This window comes from Canis lupus, chromosome 11, assembly GCF_048164855.1.
Source record: "Canis lupus baileyi chromosome 11, mCanLup2.hap1, whole genome shotgun sequence".
NCBI lineage: Eukaryota > Metazoa > Chordata > Mammalia > Carnivora > Canidae > Canis > Canis lupus.
In genome coordinates, this window is record NC_132848.1 from 65,419,684 (window position 1) to 65,442,611 (window position 22,928).

Consider the following 22,928-nt stretch of genomic DNA (forward strand, 5'->3'; position numbering starts at 1 on the left):
GAAAACATGAGACACTTCATTTTTGATTATTCTTTTATGTGGTGGTAAGGAGGGAGTAGGTAAAGTTTTGGTTACAGATAGTAATCTATAGCTATCATGTGATAGAACTCCTGGTCCAAGTTTAATGCTTGAAAAGTCTTATTTGACTAATCATTTTTTTGAAGGAGACTACAGATCTAATGGATAGTTTAATAGGGTCGATAAATTTTTGTAAATTATTAACGTTGCATTTCCTGTACTTCATATTGAAGCCATTATTTCTATTTTGGTAGGCTCATAGTTGGCAACCTGGAATAAAAAATCCATACCGTGGTGTTGTAGTGTGGCCTGTTCCTGAAAACATTGAAATCACTGTGACACTTTTTAAGGTAAGCTCCATTTTTATAAGTTCTAGAACTTACTATATAATCATGGTTCTGAATGACAGACTATTTTAGTATTCATTTTCTATATATATTTGGGTCTAACCTGGTTCCTTAATGTACATTATTTTTATGGATATAGCAGTTTGTAACAGTGCAAGGGCATCAGGGTATTTCATGGACTATGAAGTCAGAATAATTTGGGAATCCTTTTGAACTTGTTACAATTGAGATCTGTTAGAATACTTCTTTTACTATTTCCCTCATTCTACCCACAGGAAACTTTAAGGTACTTTTTTATGGAAAACTGAGGTTTGTGGAATTCTTAGTCCCAAGCCTCATTTTGTTAGTCCAGTTTGACTAATTACAAGATATGTTTTAAAATTAATATTTGAGGGGCACCTGGTTCAGTTTGTTAAGTGGCCAGCTCTTGATTTTGGCTCAGGCCATGATCTCTTGGTCCTGGGATTGAGCCTGTATGGGACTCTGTGCTCAGCAGGGAGTCTTCTTGAGAGTCTCTCTCTCTCTTTCCCTCTGCCCCTCACCCCCCACTCCTTCTTTCTCTCCCTGTCTCTCTCAAATAAATAAATAAATTTTAAAAATTAGTATTCAATAAGTATTTTATTGATGTAAGAAGTTCTAAATTGATATTTGATAAATATCTTATTACTATTAATATTTTACAAATACTGCAGCTTAAAAGCAAAATTCTAGTTGCAAATTCAAAGAGCAGATCCAAAAACATAGCTGTGTGTATACCTACCTGCCTGTTATAAATGTTTTTTTCTTGAAAGTCTAATATTTCCTGAAACATTATACAGAAGTCCTCACTAAGTCCTCATTAAGCTCTAGAATATTTACTTTCCCAACTCCTTGTCTGCTCCAAAAGAATGGTGGGGGGGAAAGTCTCATTTTTTGAAATTAGAAAATAATTGCTTTATTTCTTCCTAGAAGCATTCCAGTTGTGTTTAAGTTAATGGTGCAGGACTGAAGGGGTGAGACAGTGGCAGCTCTTCCTTTTTCTCTGAAGGTTCAGGACCATCCTTTAGCTCTTCAGCCAGCTATCCTAAAAGCCTGTTATTAAGCTTCCTTATCCATATATCTCCTACTAAAATGATTCAGTAAGCTTGGTAGAAAGCTGCAGGACCTTTGGACTCACAGGAACCCTAAGGTTGTGTAATTATTTCTGTTGTACTGGTAAGCAAACAGACTGAGGAAGAAGGTCTCTTGCTAAGTCACGCTGATTTAGCCCTCTTCCTTCTACATTGTACGACCTGTTCTGTAATAAAAACCACTATGAAAATGGATTACAACAGCAAGATCTCTGACATGCTTGAGGAAGACTTTTAAGCCATCTCTTCAGTATTTTGATTTGGTGTGCTATTTACATTGGGAAAGATGAAACGAATTGACATAGTTTTACAACTTAAAAAAATGGTGATCGAGAGTAAGGGGCTAGAATAGAGCTGACAAATTGTTGACAGTCATGTGTTTGGGAAAAGGATATGCACTTAACTGAGTGACTCTGAATTGAAAGTGGCTGTTGAAATGTAGTACTTGGAGGATTAAGAGTTAAGTGTTGTTTTCAAGTACTGATGAGACTGTTCAGCCTATCCTTATCATGGAACTTTTATGACTTCGATTGTCAATCTGTAGAAAAAAAATCCAAGTACCCCTTTCTCCTTGGATTGTTGTAAACATTTCTGTTCAGTTGTGCAATTGAGGCAATTTTGTGGTCATTTTAAATATTAAAAAGGTATCTTCAGGGGCTGCTTTTATCTTCCCAACTCCCTTACTCCCCAGAATTCTAATAGAAAGGCAGAGGTATAAAACAACTTGTCATTCTTTCAGTGTAATTTTTGGATCTTGTTTTTGAACAGCGTTTAAAATATTCAAGTGGAAAACTTTTTCATGTTTTCTTTTTTCTTTTACTTATATTAAACTCTCACAATTCACTTAATCTTGAAATTTGTGAGTAGGCAAGGACTACTCTAAACCCTTTTGTCCGAAGTGTAGTATTCATAGAGGTGTGCTCATAGACCAAATGCTTTTAGAAAGTTAGTGATATGTTTTGTTTTCCTGTGACTTAGCCAGAAATTAATTTTTCTAGCCTGTACACTTGTTTTTGAAATTTGAATTAGATTGAAATTAGCTATTTCTAGTAAATGAAAAAAAAAAAAAGCCTGTTAGGGTATTGAAAATAAAAATGGTTCTTTAAGCCATTTTCAATTTTTCTCTTTACTGCAGTGGTGAGAAAGGAGACTCTAGAGGGTAGAATAGGATACAGAGAAGACTTAATTGATTCAAGCTAGAAGCAATTTTCATTACAAATGTTTTTGTCTGGTCAATAATATAAATAGTTAATTGTGTAGGTATGCCATTTTAAAATGGCTTGGAAATGAACATTACTGTTGCTCTTTTGCCTCTTTTTACTGACTTTGACCTGTCAGACGTGTCCCTTGGTCCCACTAAAATTATTCTTGTAAGAGTAATACATTATTTCTGTTTTTTTAAAAAAATGTTTCATCTGCTTTGAGAATTAATGTATGTCATATGTAAGGTACTGTTCAATACTGGTTAAATTATAGGATATAGTCATTAATACATTCTTCAGATATTCTTGGGAGCCTCCTGTGTGACTGGTACTTTTCTATGTCCTGGGGGCAAAGTAGTAAAACTGGACCAACAGCAGAGCTAAAAGTCAGACAGACTTGCAATTGTAACATAGTTTTAATACTTATTAGTTGTTCACTGTGGGATGGTCCATATTTTAGGCCTCAATTTTCTCTTCTTTTAAATGGGAATAAAAATGCTACCTGTTTCATAAGTTGCTATGGTGATGGAAAACAGCACAAACACTGGGGCAGAGTGTGTGCTTAGTAAATATTTATTGTATTATTATTAATTACATTAGCTGTGCTGGCGCTATGCTGCATTCCTAAACCAAATGAGGGGAAAGGGCAGGCAGGAAGGGTGGTAAGATGTCTCTTTCCTCAGCATTGTGCTATACATTATTACTTGGTCTCTAAAGTAGGACTGTTTGTACCCTAAATCACTCATGGAAAAGTTCCTTCAATGTTGATTTACATTATTCTCTCTCTGCCTTTTCTAACATGTAGAGTTGAATTTGAATAAGTAAATGCACACATGATGCGACCCCACAGCTTTCATTTTTATGTCTTACACTCTGTTGCCTTTTGCCTTTTACTTATTCGAATGTCTATGGAAATCCTATACAATCCCACCTAGACCAGATGCTTTCTCTCTCCTAAGCTTTTTTTCATTCCTAGAAGTGATGTGCTGTTTTCTAATCTGTAGGGAAACCATGTATTTCTTTAATCATATTTATTTAGATTAGTTGTGTTTGTCTTCAAAGGCAAGGACAACTATGTTTCAGTCCATATAGCAATCTACAATTTCTTACATAATAAGTACTGAATAAGTACTTGTCAAATAAATACTTGCGAAAATGTGCCTTTTTCTTTTTCTTTTTTTTTAATTTGCTTTTGGTTAGAGGATCCATTACCCTTTCTCAGGTTTTTGAGGCATCTTCAGAGTTAATGGGAGGGGAGGAGGGATGAAAGCATCAACAGCATGCCAATTTGACGTTTTGTGTAGATTATAGAGTCCCTTGCAGTGCTTTGAAATTCCAGATGTTTCTATAACCTCTGCAGAAGAAAGCCTTGTCTCAAGTCGTATTGTTAGTTTAAAAGTATAAAACAAGACGAGAGCTTTATGTGAGTACTTTATATCTTAATAAAGTGCTTCTTAATAGTTCACTCACTAAATTATCTGTCTCTCTGATTAGGTTTCTTTTTGGCTTGTCATTGGTGCAATGATGGAATATAATTACATTCATCAACATAAGTAAAATAAAGAATTTTTCAATATAAAAGAAGAATTTAGATGTAGAGAAATTGTGGAAGTTTTATAAAAGTAGGCTATTCTGCTTCTCTCTTTTTAAAAGTTGGTATGAGCTAAAAAAAGCTGTTTGTATGTTCTTGATTTTGATTGGTTTAAAGAAATATATTTCAACTTTGTATTTTGCTTTTGTTACAGGATCCTCATGCAGAGGAATTTGAAGATAAAGAGTGGACATTTGTCATAGAAAATGTAAGCTAATGGAAAATTTCATCACCTTTCACATTGTTGACTGTATATATTGTTAAAGTATGCTAGCATTTTGGTGGTAGGAGAAATGTTACCTTGTGAAATTAAGTAGTGATTTGTAGCTTTTAGAATTTTTTTTTAGTGAAATGATAGCCATAGCAGAATTATTTTTAAGAAGTAGTTTTGTTACAAGTATAACAGTAAAAATACTCATTTATGTGTATACTTTGGTTTGGGACTTGAGGGAAAAATTGCGTCTTATTCATCTTTTTATCTATTTAGCATCTAGGATGGTGCTTCTCACATAGCAAATGCTTATTTAAACATTTGTTGAACAAAATCATGAATGAATGGCCTTTGACATTTTTAAAAATAAAGTTCATGCTTTAACTCTGGGTTGAGGGATTCTAGACTAGTGTTTTAATAATCATCTCCAATTAATTTAAATATTGTGGTATCCCAAGTGATTAGTTGGCATATAATAGGTGGTCAGTCAATGTTTTCAAATGGTAATTAGGAAGGATAGGCAATAAAATATAGTGAATTGAGAATGTGGATTCTGGAGTCAGATAGACCTGATTTCAAGCTCTAGCTGTGCTTTTCTTAGGGACTGTATGGTTGTGGCAAGTTTCTTAACTTCTCAGACACAAATTTATAGGGTTGTTTTGCAGATTGAATAGGTTCAGTGAATATTAGCTTTTTACCATTGTCATCGTCATAATCACCTTTAGAATTCTAAGATACATTTATTACAGATTTATAACATGCTTTGCTTGCAGCATATTTTTCCTTCCAGAATCGGTATATTGCCCGACTTTGTTGTATATCTCAGTGATGGAAGGAAAACTGCTGCACTTTTTCCAGCAGTAGCTGGGTCATTTTTAGCACAAGGGAGCTGGGAAGCTTGGGAAGATCAGGTCCAAATGTGGTGGGGGGAGTTCTAATAGTCAGATAATAAGCCAGTGTAACTGTGAAATGTTCATACACGTTCACAGTTCTGGCCTTTCTTAGGATAGATTTGAACATTATGCTTGGAGTGGTCATTGAAGTTTTAAAAACAAACTTAGACTTGTCAGAATTGATTACAGCATCAAAAGCTAGCTTTCATTCTCAAGTGAGAGCTTCTCCCCCAATGGATGGTCTTTCAGTTTTTAATACTCATGACTCAGTGATACATCAGAAGTCTCTTTTTTACCTTGATGTGTTAAAGAGTTAGCCAATTAAATTTGGGTTGTAATGGGTGGTAAAAACTAACTTTGTTTAGAAGAGTGTTCTTATTACACAATTAAGATAGAGACCAGTTCCAAGTTTCTGAAGCATGTATTATAAACTAACTAACCCACGGAAAGGTACATAAGCCTGTTTTATAAACAGAATGTGTTGAATGAATACTCTTAAGGTGTGAGAAAATTTAAAAGTAACCTTGGGGGGGGGGGGGGAAACTCTCTGTAAACCTTTTCCTAGGTTACAGCTCCCCTCAGTGGTAAATAATGAAATTGATTCCTGTCTGGAGAAACCGTTCTATTCCTGTAGCAATAACATGTTACAATATTGCATTCTGCCCTACTTTTTAAATGTGCTTTCCCATTGCAATTTCCAAGGACTAAAGTCTGTCTTTTTCTCTTGTAAAATATGGGCTTTGTTTGAGTTTGTTGGTAAATTGTTCTGACACTTAAAAGGCATGTTCTCTGAATGGAATATTAACGGACCTTTCTTTTCCTTGCACTTTGTGTTATAACCCCACAGCCAATAAAAAAAAGTTTAGTTTTTGTTTAATATATACCAAAGAAACAGAATTCTCAAAATGATTACCATAACAGATTTATTGATTACTTACTGTGTACTGGATACTGTGTAGAATGATTTATATACATTATCTCATTTACTCGTACAATAACATTGTCAGATATTAGTAACCTTATTCTTGTGACTAAAGACAGTGAGATTTAGAAAGGCTAAGTGACTTTCTCAAGTTATATTGCTACAAAATTAGGATTTTATCTAATCTTGTCATTCTCCATGGCCTATGCCCTTAACTCCTATGCAATAACTACCTCCCTTAGTGATAAAGGTAGATAGAAATAATTTGAAATTATAGAGTCATACAGAAGTTTTAATCAGCCTTCCTTGGTGATAGACCTATGAGGTACATATGTATTATACTAATAAAGGTAGTCTTTAATTATTGTACATTATCAGTCTAAAAGTTATTGACTTCTAGACATTACAAAATGGAATTCCAGAATTTATCAGTCCTCAGAATTCTGACTATCTTTCCTCAAAACAACTTTCTTCCTACTTTGTATAAATTGAGGTAATGCTGTCTTTATTACTGGTTCTTTGGTTTCTGGTCACAGAAAAGATTTCCCAATTTTTTCTGAGTTTTCTTCTTTGGATTAGAAAGGTATTTATACATAAGTTGAAACTTTAGAGGTGATTTTACTACTACTAGCTTTGTGACGTTGGCCAAGTTATTTAATCTTTATAGCTTCAGTGTACTTAAGTATAAAATGATATTAATGTCTACTCTGAGTTTATTGACAATTAGAAATGATGTATAGAAAGCATTTAGTTCAGTATGGGGTAGCTATTTTTATAATGTTCTTTGTAGAGGACATGGAAAAATGGAAAGGAAAGGAAGTTAGATTTCCAAATTCATTGTTGTAAGATTTTAGTTTTTTCACTCCTTTATACCACTTTTGCCTCTCAGCAGTTCTAGACTTTGTTATTATCTCAAGAAATTACAAGGCAACTTGTAAATATCTCATTTGGGTTAAACTTAAACATATTTCTTTTGAAAGTTTTCAGCTTTTGATTTAGGACATCTTTCCCTTATAAATTTAATTGAGAATCAGTTTGTTTTCTGAAATTAAACAAGTCCTGGTAATTTATTAATATCTATTCCTGGGCCAGACAGTCTATGTTTGTGTTTATCTTTCCACAATATGAATATATGAATATACTTCAAATATAAAGAAGTTTTAAATTATTCTTTATTTTGGATTATTTATAATCCACTTCCATATTATTAGTGCAGACCATCAAGAACGGATATCACAAAGCAACATGTTTCTTTCCTTTTTTTTAATCTACCATAATATAATAATGTTTATTTACCCAGGCAGTTGACATTATGGATTTTATTTTAATGTGAAACCGTAACAGTTATATTTAGAAAACAGGTTTTTTTTAAAAAAGGATTTTATTTATTTATTCATGAAAGACACAGAAAGAGAAAGGCAGAGACATAGGCAGAGGGAGAAAGCGGACTCCATGCAGGAAGCCTGACATGGGACTCGATCCCAGGACCTCAGGATCATGCCTTGGGCCGAAGGCAGGTGCTCAACCACTGAGCCACCCAGGTGTCCCAGAAAACAGGTTTTTTTTTTTCTTTTTTTTCTTTTCCTGGTGCTTTGTTACTCAACAAAAATCAGAACCAGTATATTTGTATATTGTACCCATAAGTCTTAGTTTTGAAAATTAAAAATTTTTATTCTTTAGATTCTTTTGGTTTTTGGATGAGTTAAAAAATATATATTGATGAAAAGCACCAATCTAGGTTGAATTCATTCATTTATTTAATCACTTTGCAAGCATTTAATGTGAATTTTCTTTTTTTTTTAATGTGAATTTTCTATATGCCCAGAATTTTGTTATATTGAAGCTACAAAGTCAATTAAGAGATGCAGAATTTCACTGATTCTGAGATGCATATTTTTCCCCCACATTGTAACTTATCTGAAATTGGATCATCTTAAGTTTTTGGTATCTCGCAATTACGAAACTGTTAACATTTTTTTTTTCTTTCTTAGTGCCATAAAAAACAATGGTGCATCATTTAAAAACCAATGGAGACTTATTTTTAATGGTGTGAAGTATCCAGTCCTCCTGAAATTTATAAACTATTAACTATTAAATTTATAAACTATTAAGGGTATCTTATAATTAAAGAAATGCAAGAAAAAAGAGACCTTTAGGAGACTCTAAAGGAGGGCAGCATCAGGGAAGAGTTTCTGGAGGAAATGGCTACAAAGCCAGTTTAAAAAAAAAAATGGAGGGGTGCCTGAGTGGCTCAGCTGGTTGGATGTCCAGCTCTTGATTTCAGCTCAGGTCGTGAATTCGGACCCACACTGGGCAGAGCTCCACACTGGAAATGGAGTCTGCTTAAGATTCTCTCTGTCCGAACATGAGAGACTCCTAACTCTGGGAAACGAACAAGGGGTAGTGGAAAGGGAGGTGGGTGGGGGGATGGGGTGACTGGGTGATGGGCACTGGGGGGGGCACTTGACGGGATGAGCACTGGGTATTATGCTATTGGTTGGCAAATCAAACTCCAATAAAAAAATATACAAAAAAGAGATTTTTGTGTTAATAAATAAATTTGCAAATAATGAAAATAGTTATTCACACACACACAAAAAAGATTCTCTCTGTCCTTTTCCTTCTCCCCCCCCACCCCCCAAAAAAGAATTAAAAAAAAAATTATGTAAAAAGGCACTCCAAGCAGAGAACAGAATGATCAGATAAGGGCAAAAAAGACAGTGGTGAGTTTATAGCATTTGTTCTTGATCAGATAATTGAAAGGAAGAGCAAAAAAGACCCTCAAAAAACAAACCAACTGAAACAAAACATGAACTATCCACCAAAGATCAATAGACCTCTATTTTATTAAACCACTAACCCAGTAAATTTAATAATAGGCATGTGATTTACTTGAGGTGCTGTTTCCTTAGAGGAGATGAAGAGGGTATCGTACTGTGCTTTCTTGGGGCCACCTATCCAGTCTTTCTCACTGTTTCTACCTGTTACCACTGAGATGGGTAGTTTAGCCATCACAATGCCTTTATAATTGCCATTTATTTGATATTACCTACAGAAACCATTTGAATGGATTGGGATATTAATTATGTTAATTCCAAGGCAGTACTATATATCCTCCTCTGTTTTGTTTCTTTTATTGGATTATATTGAACAAGATTGGTTGCACAACCAAACTCACCTGACAAGATTACACCAAGAATAGAGATGATTTAATAGCTCAAACAGTACAAGGTAAACAATATAAAATCACAAAGTTTCTGACCTTATTAAAGTCTGAATCATTTCTCTGAAATCAAGTCAGTCTCCATCTCACAAAGTTGTAGTCTGATAAAATTACGTCTGCTTTTTCTTTCAGAGGAAAAAGTATATATAAATGCTTCTTACCTCTAAATATTTTTCTTCTGTGTCATCTCAACTAAAGGATCTCACTCCAATGCCTGGGTAAAGACTGGTTATATTTTACAGGACCTATAGCTTGCAAATTTCTTTCATTTAAACTAGTATAGCCACTTTAGTAACTCCAAACTGGGATTATCTTTTCAGATCCAAGGAACTCATGAATACTAAAGTACCAAAGGGTGAATAGTACATATAAGAATACTACAACCAAAAAAAAAAAAAAAAAGAATACTACAACCTACCACAAAAATAAGAATCCTCTCCACCCCCATTAGTTTTAACTAATACAACAATTTATAATCTAAGTACCAATCAGAGATAGCCTTTCTTTTTTAAGGTAGAACCTTTGCTATAGAATAGTCTACTTGTAGCCTATCTATTACTATTCCACCCCACAGAAATGTGACCCACTTAACTTTCTTGAACCCAATTAGTCCCTTTTGACCTCCGTTCTGTGTGGAAGTAACACTGAGTGGGTGAGGAGTAGGTTCAAATTTCCACTAAGAACAACTCCACTTTTTGTTCTTCTGTTAACCCAATAACTAGAGTGGTTTAGTCAGTAATGCCCATATATCTGTATTTGTTAGCATTGTATATACTATGTTATATATTATATGTACCTAACTTAAAAAAATCTCAACTTAAATTTTAAGAATTATTTCAAATGTACACAAAAGTACCGGGGATAATATGAATCTCTATGTACCTACTTCAGCCTCAGAAATAGTATTTTGCAAAACTTACTTCATCTGTCCTTCCACTTTTCTTTTTTTCACTAGATAATTTAAAGTAAATCTCAGGTTTTATAGAATTTCTGATGTAAATAATGAAGGCCACTTTTAAATTGGTTTAGAAACTAATAGATACTGGCATGTCAGAAAAGGTGATCTACCTACAAATGAAAACAATTTTTTTTTTCTTTTGTAAACTTCCTTTTAGATGTCTTTCTTATCTGGTAGGCCTATGGTTCAAAATTATTTTTTGTCCTTGAAAAGTGATATTTATTTGTTCTTGTTTCCACATAGAAAATATTTAACTTAATATTAGAAGCAACAGAGCTTCCCTCCAAGCCCCTTAGAATTGAACTCTTGCATTTGGAATAGGAAACTCATAGTTCAGATAGGCTTTACCTGGTCTTCTAAAATTATCCTGTCAACTTGCTGTTATATATGACTATGTGAATAGTGCCTGGTTGGCTTTGTAAATTAGATAGGGTATTCTAGATATGGCTAGTAGTTAAATGAAGTTTTGTTACCTACCTCACTCTCATTTTGGTCAAATTTCAGAGAAAGTCCATATATGTGTATATATATACATATACATATATATACACACACACATTTTTTTCCTGCTTAGTTTTTTTTTTTTTTTTATGTTCTTAATGTTTAAGAATGTTCTTTTAATGTTTCTTTCAATGTTCTAGTTCAGAAATTGTTTCAGATTGTGCTTCTGGAGGAAAATTCCATATCCCTTACTCTCAAATGACCCTTTGGCTTTAAAGAAAATAATAGAGAAATGTATGTTTTTGCTTAAAAGAGAAGTATGCCCCAAGAATGATTATGTGTGCCTAGAGCCTGTCAGTCCTCAAAATCATAAGATTCTCATGTAGCACTGTTAGCTTACTTACTTAGTTTTCCACATTCATCTTGCCTGATGTCTGTAATTTTTTGTCAATATTTGTCTGTTTTATTATAGCATATTAATTAGAAGAAAGCAAGTTTTTCAACTTGAGATTCTATATCCTAAAATTCTTGACACAAGAAGGGACCACAGATGGATTAAAATCTAAAGTCAACTGTACTGTATTTATCTATGTATAATGCAAGGAGCCCTGAGTTAAAATTGTCAATAATCTACTGCATGTTAAATAATTTATTTCATATTGTAGTTTACTTTGTGAAATGTCTTAGCTAACAAACTTAAGGAAGAGTTTTTATTTACAGCAATGAAGCGCTTTTTTTATACTATTACAATGTATATGCTATTGGGTAGTCTTTTTGGTTGGATTTTTTTATTTTATTATGTGGAAATTCATCTTTACTGATGTTAATCATACTTTACAGATCAAGCAAGTGGAGCAATAAAATAAAATTTTATTAGATTAAAAGTCTTAATACTTAAAATTGCTTATTTATTCACTAACTTGATTAAATGGATTATGTGTGGCAGATATTTGCTAGTTATTGAGAGTGTAATATTGAAGAAGATGCGGCCCCTGACATCTAGGTGGAGATGAACAGCAACCACTAAGATAGAAGTGTAGGGCATGACACGTGCAATTATAGAGTGTACCCAACCCCAGTCTTGGTAGGTTAGAAGAATCTCTCTAATGAAAATGATTTGTAAGTTGAAACCTAAAAGATAAAGTTTTTACAATTCTTTATCTGTAACCTCAAAATCCAAAATCTCTAAAGACTTTTAAAAATGTGTATTTTTTTGAAATTTGGTTCAAATTCATTGTTGATAAAACCTGTCCTGACCCAAAGTGAAGCTCTTTGTAGTACTTATTCCACTTACTATGAATGGTTATTCATTTTACTGCAGAAATACATTTTGACTATGAGTGTTGCTTCAAACCTCCTTGGGAGTGTCGCTGTAAGTTAGACACTGTGTAGAGGCACAGGCACTGTATTGCCTAAAATCCGAATAAAAGATTTCAGAGAAAAGATTAAGTACTTCTGATAGCTGCAGGGAATTTAGAGAGTGCTTCATGTAGTTGGATTAGCTTGAGCAAAGGCAAGAGAGATTGTGGCTCCTTTGTGAAATAGCATACAGTTCAGTAGATTACTTTCTAGAATATTTAATTTTAAAAATACTGGTTAGGAGCTCCTGGCTAGCTCAGTTGCCAGAATATGTGAGTCTTGATCTTATAGTAGTGGGATCAAGCCCCCCACTGGGCCTAGAATTTACTTAAAAAAATATTGGTTGATTTTTCTAGGGTTATGGTAATTTATAACCATTTAGTTGAGTTTTATGAGTTTTTAAAGAATTTACATGGTTCACATGGTGGATAATGGTAAAGGAAAGAAGTGTTGCTGTTAGTTTTATTTTATTTTTTAAAGATTTTATTTATTTATTCATGAGGCAGAGACACAGGTGGAAGGAGAAGCAGGCTCCCTGTGGGGAACCTGTTGTGGGACTCGATCCCAGAATCATGGGATCTCAACCTGAGCCAAAGGCAGAGGCTCAACCACTGAGTCACCCAGGCTCCCTAATGTTAGTTTTAAATTAGCATTTGCTGCTCTAAAACCATCCATGTCATTTTTTTAACAAGGTAAATATTTGTGCCCCAACTTGGACCTACTGAATTGGAATTCTGATGCAGAAGGGAGATGATTTCAGCATATTGGGGTCTCCCACTTTTTTTCCCCCAAATTAAGGATTTGGAAAATGAGTGTGAATGAATACTGTATACATTATGAAAATAATTTTATGCCCTCATACTTAGATCAATTAAAAAGAAATTTATTACAGTTTACATTTACTTTCTGAAATTACTTAGTCATTCAAATGTCACTTTAAGATCTTACTTCACCTGAGGGCACTTGGGTGGTTCAGTCCGTTAGGTTAAGTGGTGAAGTGCCTGCCTTTGGCTCAAGTCATGATCCCGGAGTCCTGGGATCACGCCCCACGTGGGCCTCCCTGCTCAACAGAGAGTCTGCTTCTCTTTCTCTTTCTCTGCCCCTCCTTTTGCTTGTTCTCTCTCTCTCTTCCCTGTCAAATAAATAACTAAAATCTTATTTAAAAAAAAAGATCTTGCTTCATCTGCCTCTTAAACTGTTTCAACTGATCAATTAATAACTTCACTAATAATATTCTGACAGAAAACAGTGTAGTCTCAAACACAAGTCTTTAGACTCTCAAGCCCCATGCATGTTACCCTGTATTTATTCACTCCTATATTCATAATTTATTATTCTAGGCACTGGGTATAGAGCCTAGCTGCAGTAATTAATTACTATGGGGGATACATGGGAGCATCTCTACTCAGATACTAAAATCTGGCTGGAGAGAGAAACCCACAGAACACACGAAACAAGAATAAATGAAATGTACTGTGCTAAATGTGTAATGATGGCTGAAAAGTACCACAGAAGTTAGAGGTAGATGAATTAATATGGACTGAAATTATCAAGAACGTTTTAAGAGCTGCTTGTCAAACATGACTGTGTTTATCCTTAGAGGTATGTGGCAGTTTCTATCTTTCTGTATTGTGAATTCTCTTCTGTAATATGTACTTCAAGGTATTTTTATAATGAAATCTCCGAAGAATCATTTCAGAAAAAGGCAAAAGTCATGTGAATTTTAAAGATGAAACATGAATTCAAAGAAATGTCATGTTTTGATTGAGCTGCTTCTATTCCTGGGATCCCTAGTCCCAGGTCCTCAGGGATATGCATCTTACTTCTTTACTGTTAAGGGTAATTGAAAGGAAAAATGGAGAAGCACTGGATAGTGGGAAAAGGAAGGCTTTGGGTGCAGTTAGGCCTAGACTTGAATCATCCTTGCTAGCTCTGAGTTTGGACTTGATGCATATTTATCCTTTCAGAACCTGTTATCTCATTTATAAAACAGATATTTTAGAAAATGATAGCTTGGACTAGAGACATTAAAAGCATAAAAAACATGTAGCACAGTGCTTGAAAAATAGTAAGACTTCAATACATGCTAATAATAAGTGGCAGAGACTTTACAAATGAGAGGAAAATAATAAACTTGGAAGGAACTTGTGGGAATACAGAAATTACTTAAGTGATTAGGTTAAAAAAAGATCATGGAAACTCGAATACCAGATTTGGAATTGAATATGCTTGATCAAAGACCATTTATAAGCATAGTGTTTCAGAAAGGATGTGTATTGAAGTATGGAGTAACTTACTCAAATATTTGGATCTGTGAAATCATCCTTCCCTCATTAGGCAGGTAGCCTACACTAGTAACAAATACCACAGCCAGCTTACAATCACAAGCAAGCAAAGGCTCTTAACCTTAAATTTGGGGATCCTTAGAGGTTCTAGCATGGATGGACTTCAGAGGACTGAAATCTTTTTAATATCTTTAATCGGTAAAAGCTTGTTGATAAAGGTTTCCCTTTTTAAGTTTTTTTTTATGATTTTATTTATTCATAAGAGACATAGGGAGAGGTAGAGACATAGGCAGAGGGACAAGCAGGCTCCATGCAAGGAGCCCGATGTAGGACTCAATCCCAGGACCCCAGGATCAGGACCTGAGTCAGAGGCAACCGCTCAACTACTGAGCCACTTAGGCACTGAGCCACCTAGGCGTCCCTGTCCCCCTTTCTTTTAAAATCAGATTTTCAATAAAATCTTTAAGGAATACTGGATGTTTTTACAATTTTTGAAAAATAGGTGACTAACATGATACAAGCAGGAAAACCACTTCTCATGTGAATAACCTATGTTACCTTGTAACTTTAGATAGTAATTATCTTCCTTTCGTAATATTCTGTGCTTTTTGCAGATAGCAAATGGAAGGTATTAGCATATACCCAAGTAACATTTTGAGTCATATTTAAAAGTTTAAATTTGTTAGAGGCTTAAGTTAGTGTATATACATTTCATTAGATGATCTTTTTTTTTTTTTTTTTTTAAAGACTTATTTAAGACTTATTTAAGGAGGAGCAGACTCCATGCAGGGAGCCTGATGCAGGACTCTATCCCAGGACTCCAGGATCATGCCCTGAGCCGAAGGCGGATGTGCAACCACTGAGCCACCCAGGTGTCCCTCATCAGACGACCTTAAAAACTGAAGGAAATAGAGCAGTAGCATATTTGCATCGTAATAGGCATTTCTATTTAAAGTTAATAGAACAGAAAGCATCTTAGTAGATGATTGCTGTTTCTCCCAACAACTGGAGAGGATCATAACAAGTAAAAGGAAAGTCTGGGAGTTAAGGAAGATAACCAAAGCCTTGTGTGTTTTAGTTTCTATAAACTAAAAAACAGTCTAAACTTTGACTTTATGCTGAACAAATTTAATGGCACATAATTTGTGTAGTTAATACTGAGTCATAGTCTGTCTTCTAACTCTCCAGAGCTATTTAGTTTCTTCTTCCTGCTTCATCCTTCAGATGTCTTCCCCATAGATGAATGAGAAAGACAGCCACAGTTACTCTCGCTTCTATTTTTTGCCAATTGGAAGGAGGAAGCTGATAAATAAGACAGCTATCAAAACAAACCTCTAATATGACATTAGAGGTATTTGAAACCAGCGGTGTATTTGAGCAATTTTTTGCATGTTTATTCATAGAAATTTAGCAGTTAGAAGACACTGGTATGTAGAAGATGTTATGAATCTGCATGAGGCCTTTTCTCCCCCTGATGACAAACATTAGAAGAGATTTGGTAATTGCTTTACAGTAGAGTTCTAATGACACTCTAGATTTTTAATAGAAAAGTATTTAAGATTTTTTCAGTTTGTTACTTTCACTTGTCACTCTCTGTTCTCTCAGGAGTGTATGTAAATAAAACTTCCTTCGTCTTACAATGGAATGGATTTTTGGCATTCTAGTTTTCTGTCACACTAACCACCTTGAAAGACCGGTTAATATGTTGGAGACTTACTACATAATTCTTTGCTCAAAGACAATCATGAAGGGAATTGAAAAAACAAAAACTCTTAAAAATTTAAGTTATTTTGGGGTGCCTGGCTGGCTCAGTTTGGTAGAGCATGGGACTTTTGATCTCAGGGTTGTGGCTTTGAGAGATTACTTAAAAAAATAAAATATTAAAAAAAATTAAGTTAAATTATTTCTTTGTGTAGAATTGGAACTTTGCGTTATGTAATTAGATATAGCTGCATTTATACTGATAGAAAAGCAAATGGAATATTTTCATGAATTATATCCTATTAAAAAAGAATTGCTGACATTATAAGACAGGAATGTAACTGATTAGAGAAATAAAATTTACATGTGCCCTTTAGATCTATTTTAGAAAGTTACGAGCTTGAGAATACAAAACTATCTTCATACCTTAATACTTTTAAGCTCTCCAGAAAATAAGATTTTTACAGCTTTCTGTGGATAATGTATTACCCTACCCATTTTTTTCTATTTTAATACCAGACTTCTCTTTAAAATTTTATTTTTTGATTCTGTCTTGTTTATGACATACTCATTGATTTTTCTATATCGTTAAACTAATGAGGCATTTTTGCCTAGTATATGTCTGCTCTAACATAAATTGGGTGTAATAGTTGATTTTTATCAGCATTGTGACTACTAAACCCTGATGAAATATAGCATCTTGTAATTATAATCTATGCTTGGTGATATGATAAAACAGTATTCTGATAAATATGGCACTTTAGTTTAAAATAATTTAGTGCTTGAAGAATATTCTTTGTCTTAAGACAGATTTGTTATTAAATAAAAATTATTTTGGAGAAACTCTGAACAATATGCAGATATTTGTAACTGCTCTTCCTATGTTGCCTTTGAAATTTGATTGACAGCAGCTGATACTTTCATTACTAGGAAACAGAAGTAAAGAGAAGGTATTTCTCAAGTTGTATAATAGTAGCAGAATCAAGGGTAGAAATACTTGTCCATGTTATTGAGGTCATAAGGACCATAGACAACAATAATGAAGACCTCTGTATTTTATTATGTCTCCCAAGTTGCTTCTTGTGTACTTTAAATAAAAGAGTTAGTTATACCCTATATTCTCAGACTATTTGTAGCTATAGCCATGGCAGAGGGAGAAGCAATTTCTCATTATTTCCCTGAATAACTTTTTTTTCCTGGAGTTATTTACCTTTAAGACTTTGGCAGTCTGAATTATCTTGTGGCATTTGTTAATTATTTCAACCAAATCATTAGAATAAACTAGACCAAAGAACATTTGAGAGTATACTGAGAGGAAAAGTACATTTTGAATATATTAAATATGTTTGTTGAATGGCTTAATAGGAAAATTCTTTTTTTCTCTCTCTATAACAGTTCTTTCTCTATGTAACTGTATATATAACTACATATAACAAAGGAAACACAGAGCTTATTTTTGGAGAGGGAGAGAGGTGTGAGGTGGGAAAGGTAGGAAGAGAGTACCCTACTGTAACTTTCTTTAGCCAGAAGTTTTTCATAGCCCTTTGTTTTTGCTTTCCCTTTTATTTCCTCTTTTGTCCTTGGTTAATGGCTTTGATTTTATGATACTTGAATCATTTCATTATTTTGAAAATAGAGTCAATCTTGAAATAAATCAATCTGAGTAAAATGAATTTGAAGAATTTTTCCTTTCTCATTAAACTGAAGGAAAAGTTTAGAAAAGTTGTCAAATGACATGAACTGGGTTAGATCACTATAAATCATAGGATTTATTTACATTATATTTATACATAATTAAACTCTTTAGTCAAAGCAATGATTAATATATACCTTCCTACTTCTTTTAGTCTGGGTTTTCTGAAATTGCTTTTCTACTGGTTTCTTTTTCCAACCATGCACAGTGTGTGGTGACTTTAGTTAGTAACACCGTATTGTATATTTGAAAGTTGCTAAGAGAGTAGATCTTAAAAGTTCTCATCACAGGAAAGAAATTGTAACTATGTGTGGTGATGACTGTTAACTTATTGTGATAGTCATTTCATAATACATATATCAAATCATCAGGTTCTACACCTGAAACTAATACTATATGTCAATTATATCTCATTTAAGAAAAAAACAAAAACCAAAGAAGACTAAGGTTAACATCTATAAAAGGGATCATTATTGTCTACTTAATTAGGTCACAGAATGACTGTTTCATTATAGTGGGTGCTGCAGAATTTTTTATGCATTTACTTCCTAGACTTCAAAGATGTAAATAAGACAAGGTTTTGGTCCTCAAGTTGTTTTCAGTTTGGGCAGGGAGGCAAATCTGCGAGCAGTGATGAGACTACATGGTGCTAGAAAAGAAGCTCGTCGAAGGTCCATTTAGGATGTCAGAACTATTGCATATAGGGACATGGGAAGACTTTAGAGAGGAGTTGATAGGAACTATGACTTGAAAGACTTTTAAAAGTTTACCCACCAGATGGAGTTGTGTGATAAGGATGGGTCTGAGGTAAGGACAGAAGAAGAGCCTTGTTAAGGCACAGTGATAAAATTGCTACAGCTTCATCTTCAAAGTGGGGAGAGCAGAAGAGGTTGAAACTAGTGAGAAGAGCAAGGGGCAGATTGTACCTGGCCTTGTATGAAAACATTTGAACTTTATCCTAGGGGTCTCTGGGTCCCAAACTTGGCTGCCCATCAAAATCATCTGTGGGTGTAGTAAAACAACAGAAACACACACAAAAAAATAGTTAAATATAGGGGCGCCTGGGTGATCGGGTAAGCATCTGACTTTTTTTTTTTTTAAGCATCTGACTCTTGATTTCAGCTCAGGTCTTGATCTCAGGGTCATGAGTTCAAGCCCTGCATTGGGCTCCACACCCAGTGTGGAGTAAAAAAAAATTATATATGTATAGACTCTGAGAAAAAGAATTTTTAGCAAAATACAAAAATTTCAAGTGTTTATTTAATTTTGTAATTCTTTATTGTGGAATAGTTCAGAATGTCACTTCTATCTTAAATAACAGAATTAATAACTGAGCAAAGAAATGTAATTTGGATTACAAAATTCTTGCTTTAATAAAAATTCTTTAAACAATGATTTTAAAAAATGGTGGTGGTGGGGGTGCCTGGGTGGCACAGTTGGTTAAACATCCTACTCTTAGTTTTGGCTTGGGTTGTGATCTCCAGGTCATGAGACCGAGCCCTGGGTCAGGCTCTGCATTCAGCAAAGTCTGCCTAAGACTCTCTCCGTGTCCCTCTGTATCTTCCTGCCCCCCTCCCCCACTCTCTTTTTCTCAAAGAAATAAATACAAATAAATACATCTTTTTTTTTTTTTTAAAGATCAGTTTCTATCTTTTAGACTCTCACTGTGCCTGTCATTAAGAAATACATTTTACATTATGATCCAGTGTACATATACAGGCACCTATATATAACTAAAACAAAAGATTCATGATAGACATCTTACTCTTACTAGTATTGCAGGATGTACTGTAGTATTTCTTGTTCCATCATGTTTTAGAATGCTGGTTGCAAGCCACTAAGTTAATTTTACAATTCACTAAATGGATTTCATGATCCACTGATGGGTCATAGCCTACAGGTTGAAGAAATACTGCTATAGAGAATGAATTGAGATGTGTAGAATTGAAAAGCTAAAGATCAGATAGGCAATTAGTTCAGTTATCCAGATAGTAGATGATGTGAGCTTGAAGTAGGACAGTGACATTAGCAGGTGCAGAGAAAAAGGGACAGATTCAAGAGGTATTTAGAAGGTGGTAGAAATCCATTCTTAGTGACTGATCAGTTCTGAGGATTGAGGAAGGTCAGGCAGTCTAGAATGATTTCCATATTTCTAGTTTGAATATTTGGATGCTTGTGTTGTTGTTGTAAGATTTTATTTATTCATGAGAGAGAGAGAGAGAGAGAGAGAGAGAGAGAGAACGAACACACAAGAGTTGGTGGGGGTGGGGGGAGAACAGAGGGAGAGAGAGAAGCAGACTCCCCACTGAGCTGGGAGCCTGATGTGGGGCTTGATACGGGGCTCAATCCCAGGACCCAGAGATCATGACCTGAACCGAAGACAGATGCTTAACCATCTGAGCCACCGAGGTACCCTGGATGCTTGCAGTGTTCTTAAGCAATATAAAGAACACAGGAAAAAAAAAAAAAGAAAAAATAAATAAAGAACACAGAAGAAGAATTGGTAAGGGCAGGCTGTGAGGAAAAAAGACCTATCCAAAAGGCAATTGGATATGTCCGTAATTTTTTTTGAAATCATATTCCTTTAAGTAAATGTTTTTTTCTTTTTTTTTTTTTATTAAATTGCATAGTTTAAGGCTCTACCTTTTATCTTTCTGATACAACCTACTTTTTTCTTATTCATGTGGCTTGCCCTAAAATATTTTAAGACTTTGCTTCTGTGCTAAAAGGTCCTGTAACACCAATTCAGTCTTTTCCAAGAAGACATCTGATTCCTTGCCCAAAGTAAAACATAAGAATTAAGCTTTTTTGATTCCAAACCACATCATCTTTTTCTCTCTGTCAGAAGTAGAATCTCATTTTTCTGATCCTTGTGCTTATTGTTACCATTATGTATTCCATGGTTTCATGGGCATTAATTGTACCTATTGGATTCCCATATATAACCATCTACAAGAAATGCAGCAGTGCTGGTTGATGTCTGCTGAGTATCCTCTGGAATTTAGCTTATCAGTTTCTACCACCCATGATTCAGTTTAATAGCTCAGATTGTAGTCACTGTCCAGGTTACTCAGTTTCTGTGGGTCAGCAGTTTGGGAAGGACTCAGTTGGGCAGTTCTAGCTTGGCCAGTTCTATCTTATGCACTAGTCTTTAGGTGTTTAGGAGCTAGAGCAAAGATCAGGAGCTTTTTCACTTCATGTTGTCTCAAGGTCTTCCCTAGTTCACCTCTCTGAGTGGGTTAGTTTGGATTTCTTTTAGGGCATTTGGACCTCTTTTGTGGCAGCTGAGCACTTTAGAAGTGACTGTTCCAGCTCTTCAGGTGGAAGTTGCATCACCTTTTGTAATCAGCTTTGCTAGTTGCATAGTGTTACTTCCTTGTGCTCTTAGCCATAAGCTGCCCAGATTCAAGGGGAAGGAAATGAGACTCCACCACTTGACGAGAGAGTGGCAAGGCTCTAGAAAAAAAATGCGGGATGAGAAATGTTTTTGTAGGCAATCTGCAACAACTGTGTAGAAAATAATGAATGCCATCATATAGATCTTTAGTTTTACCTGGAGTTTACTTCCTTATTGGTACTATTCCTTAAATCTTCTAAAGATCAAGTTAGCTTTTATGATTTAATTTTCTATATCTTGTTTAACTTGGATAATTTGCTTTACATGCAGCAGATTTAGTATATAGTTATGAAGATGCTTTAAGCCTGGTTGTGAGATTTCCCTGGTGCAGGATGATTCAAAGCAGTAGCAATTTAGCCAGCTCTCCAAAGTGGGTCATTTGAATTATGTTATCTTGTGTTTTCTAAGAACAGTTGTAGATTTCTTTCTTCTGAAGTCTTAAATGACCCTTGTAGCCTGTTGAATAGACTGTTGAAAGTTAGTTCTAAGTGTCTGAAAATATATCCTTATACCACCTGCTAGGTTCCTTGTTAGACCTTGGGCATGGCTGCATGAAACAGATCAAATAATACTGGCTTTTATTTCATAGCCTTGCAGTTTCATCAGTAATACGAAACAGATTTGACAAGACGGTGTTTTAATTATCTGTACAATTATTGCTTATTTTCAGAAATAAGCTATTAATCTAGTCATGAATTTTGATTGATAGATTTGTTTAGCTACTGGTAGTGCTACCATGCTTGAATTGTGCCGAATAAATATCAGTTGATAATCTGCTGACATAAATATTAATCCTAACTATGGCTCTGAAACTATACTTTGTACATATAATATGCCCAAAAGCAATTTCTGAAGGATAGAAAATAAAGAACAAAAATTAATATGGATAGTTCCCATTCCTTACCCCCAATTTTTTCATAGAAGAGTGGCACGATTTGTTTATATTGAAGAAAGTCTATCTGGAATACTCATTTTAGTGTAATGAACTGTTTAGAGTATTATAACCACTTGATGGCACCCTTTGATTTGGTACAAACCTCATTAGCCATACTATACTGCAGTATAGTATTTGTAATGGAATAACACATAAGAACTAAAGACTGCAAGGTATCTGGTTAATGTAGAGATGAAATGAATGCAACGGCAAGGCTAAGCTTTCCTGACCCTTCATGAGAGAATAGATGAAAAAAGGAAGAATAAGCTATTGTGCCAAAGGGAGATGATGAAATTCAAGATCCACACACATAATCTTTGGCTCAGCCTCTGAAATGTTAATCCCTGGGTAGAATTATTTGAGCTATAGATTGCAATTTATCATCAAAATGGCATTGTGTCAAACAATACTTTTTATATGTGTGATGTTTAGAACTATCCAATTTTAATATAAAATGGTTCACAGAGCACTGACTAATACTTAAGTAGTGACTCTTTAAGGTTGTGATTTTGGGGATGGAGTATAAGGTGGTTTCTTTACCTGAAAATACTACTTAGATTTTAGATTTTGGGGAACCTTTCTGCTTTTCTTTTTGCAACAATTTGGTTTTAGTGTTACAAAAAAGGATTTTTTAAAGAATGCCT

General features: G+C 34.5%; 1 protein-coding gene across 16 annotated transcripts in view; it reads left to right on the forward strand.

Annotated features, from left to right (window-relative positions):
* The window catches only part of EHBP1 (EH domain binding protein 1), a 345,688-nt gene that overhangs the window by 91,461 nt on the left and 231,299 nt on the right, over positions 1-22,928 (forward strand). For all 16 annotated transcript variants that reach the window (XM_072768534.1, XM_072768544.1, XM_072768539.1 and 13 more), the window contains exons 4-5: positions 273-368; positions 4,422-4,475. In XM_072768534.1, coding sequence (XP_072624635.1) covers positions 273-368; positions 4,422-4,475 — 150 coding nt within the window. The remainder of the gene's footprint in view (positions 1-272; positions 369-4,421; positions 4,476-22,928) is intronic.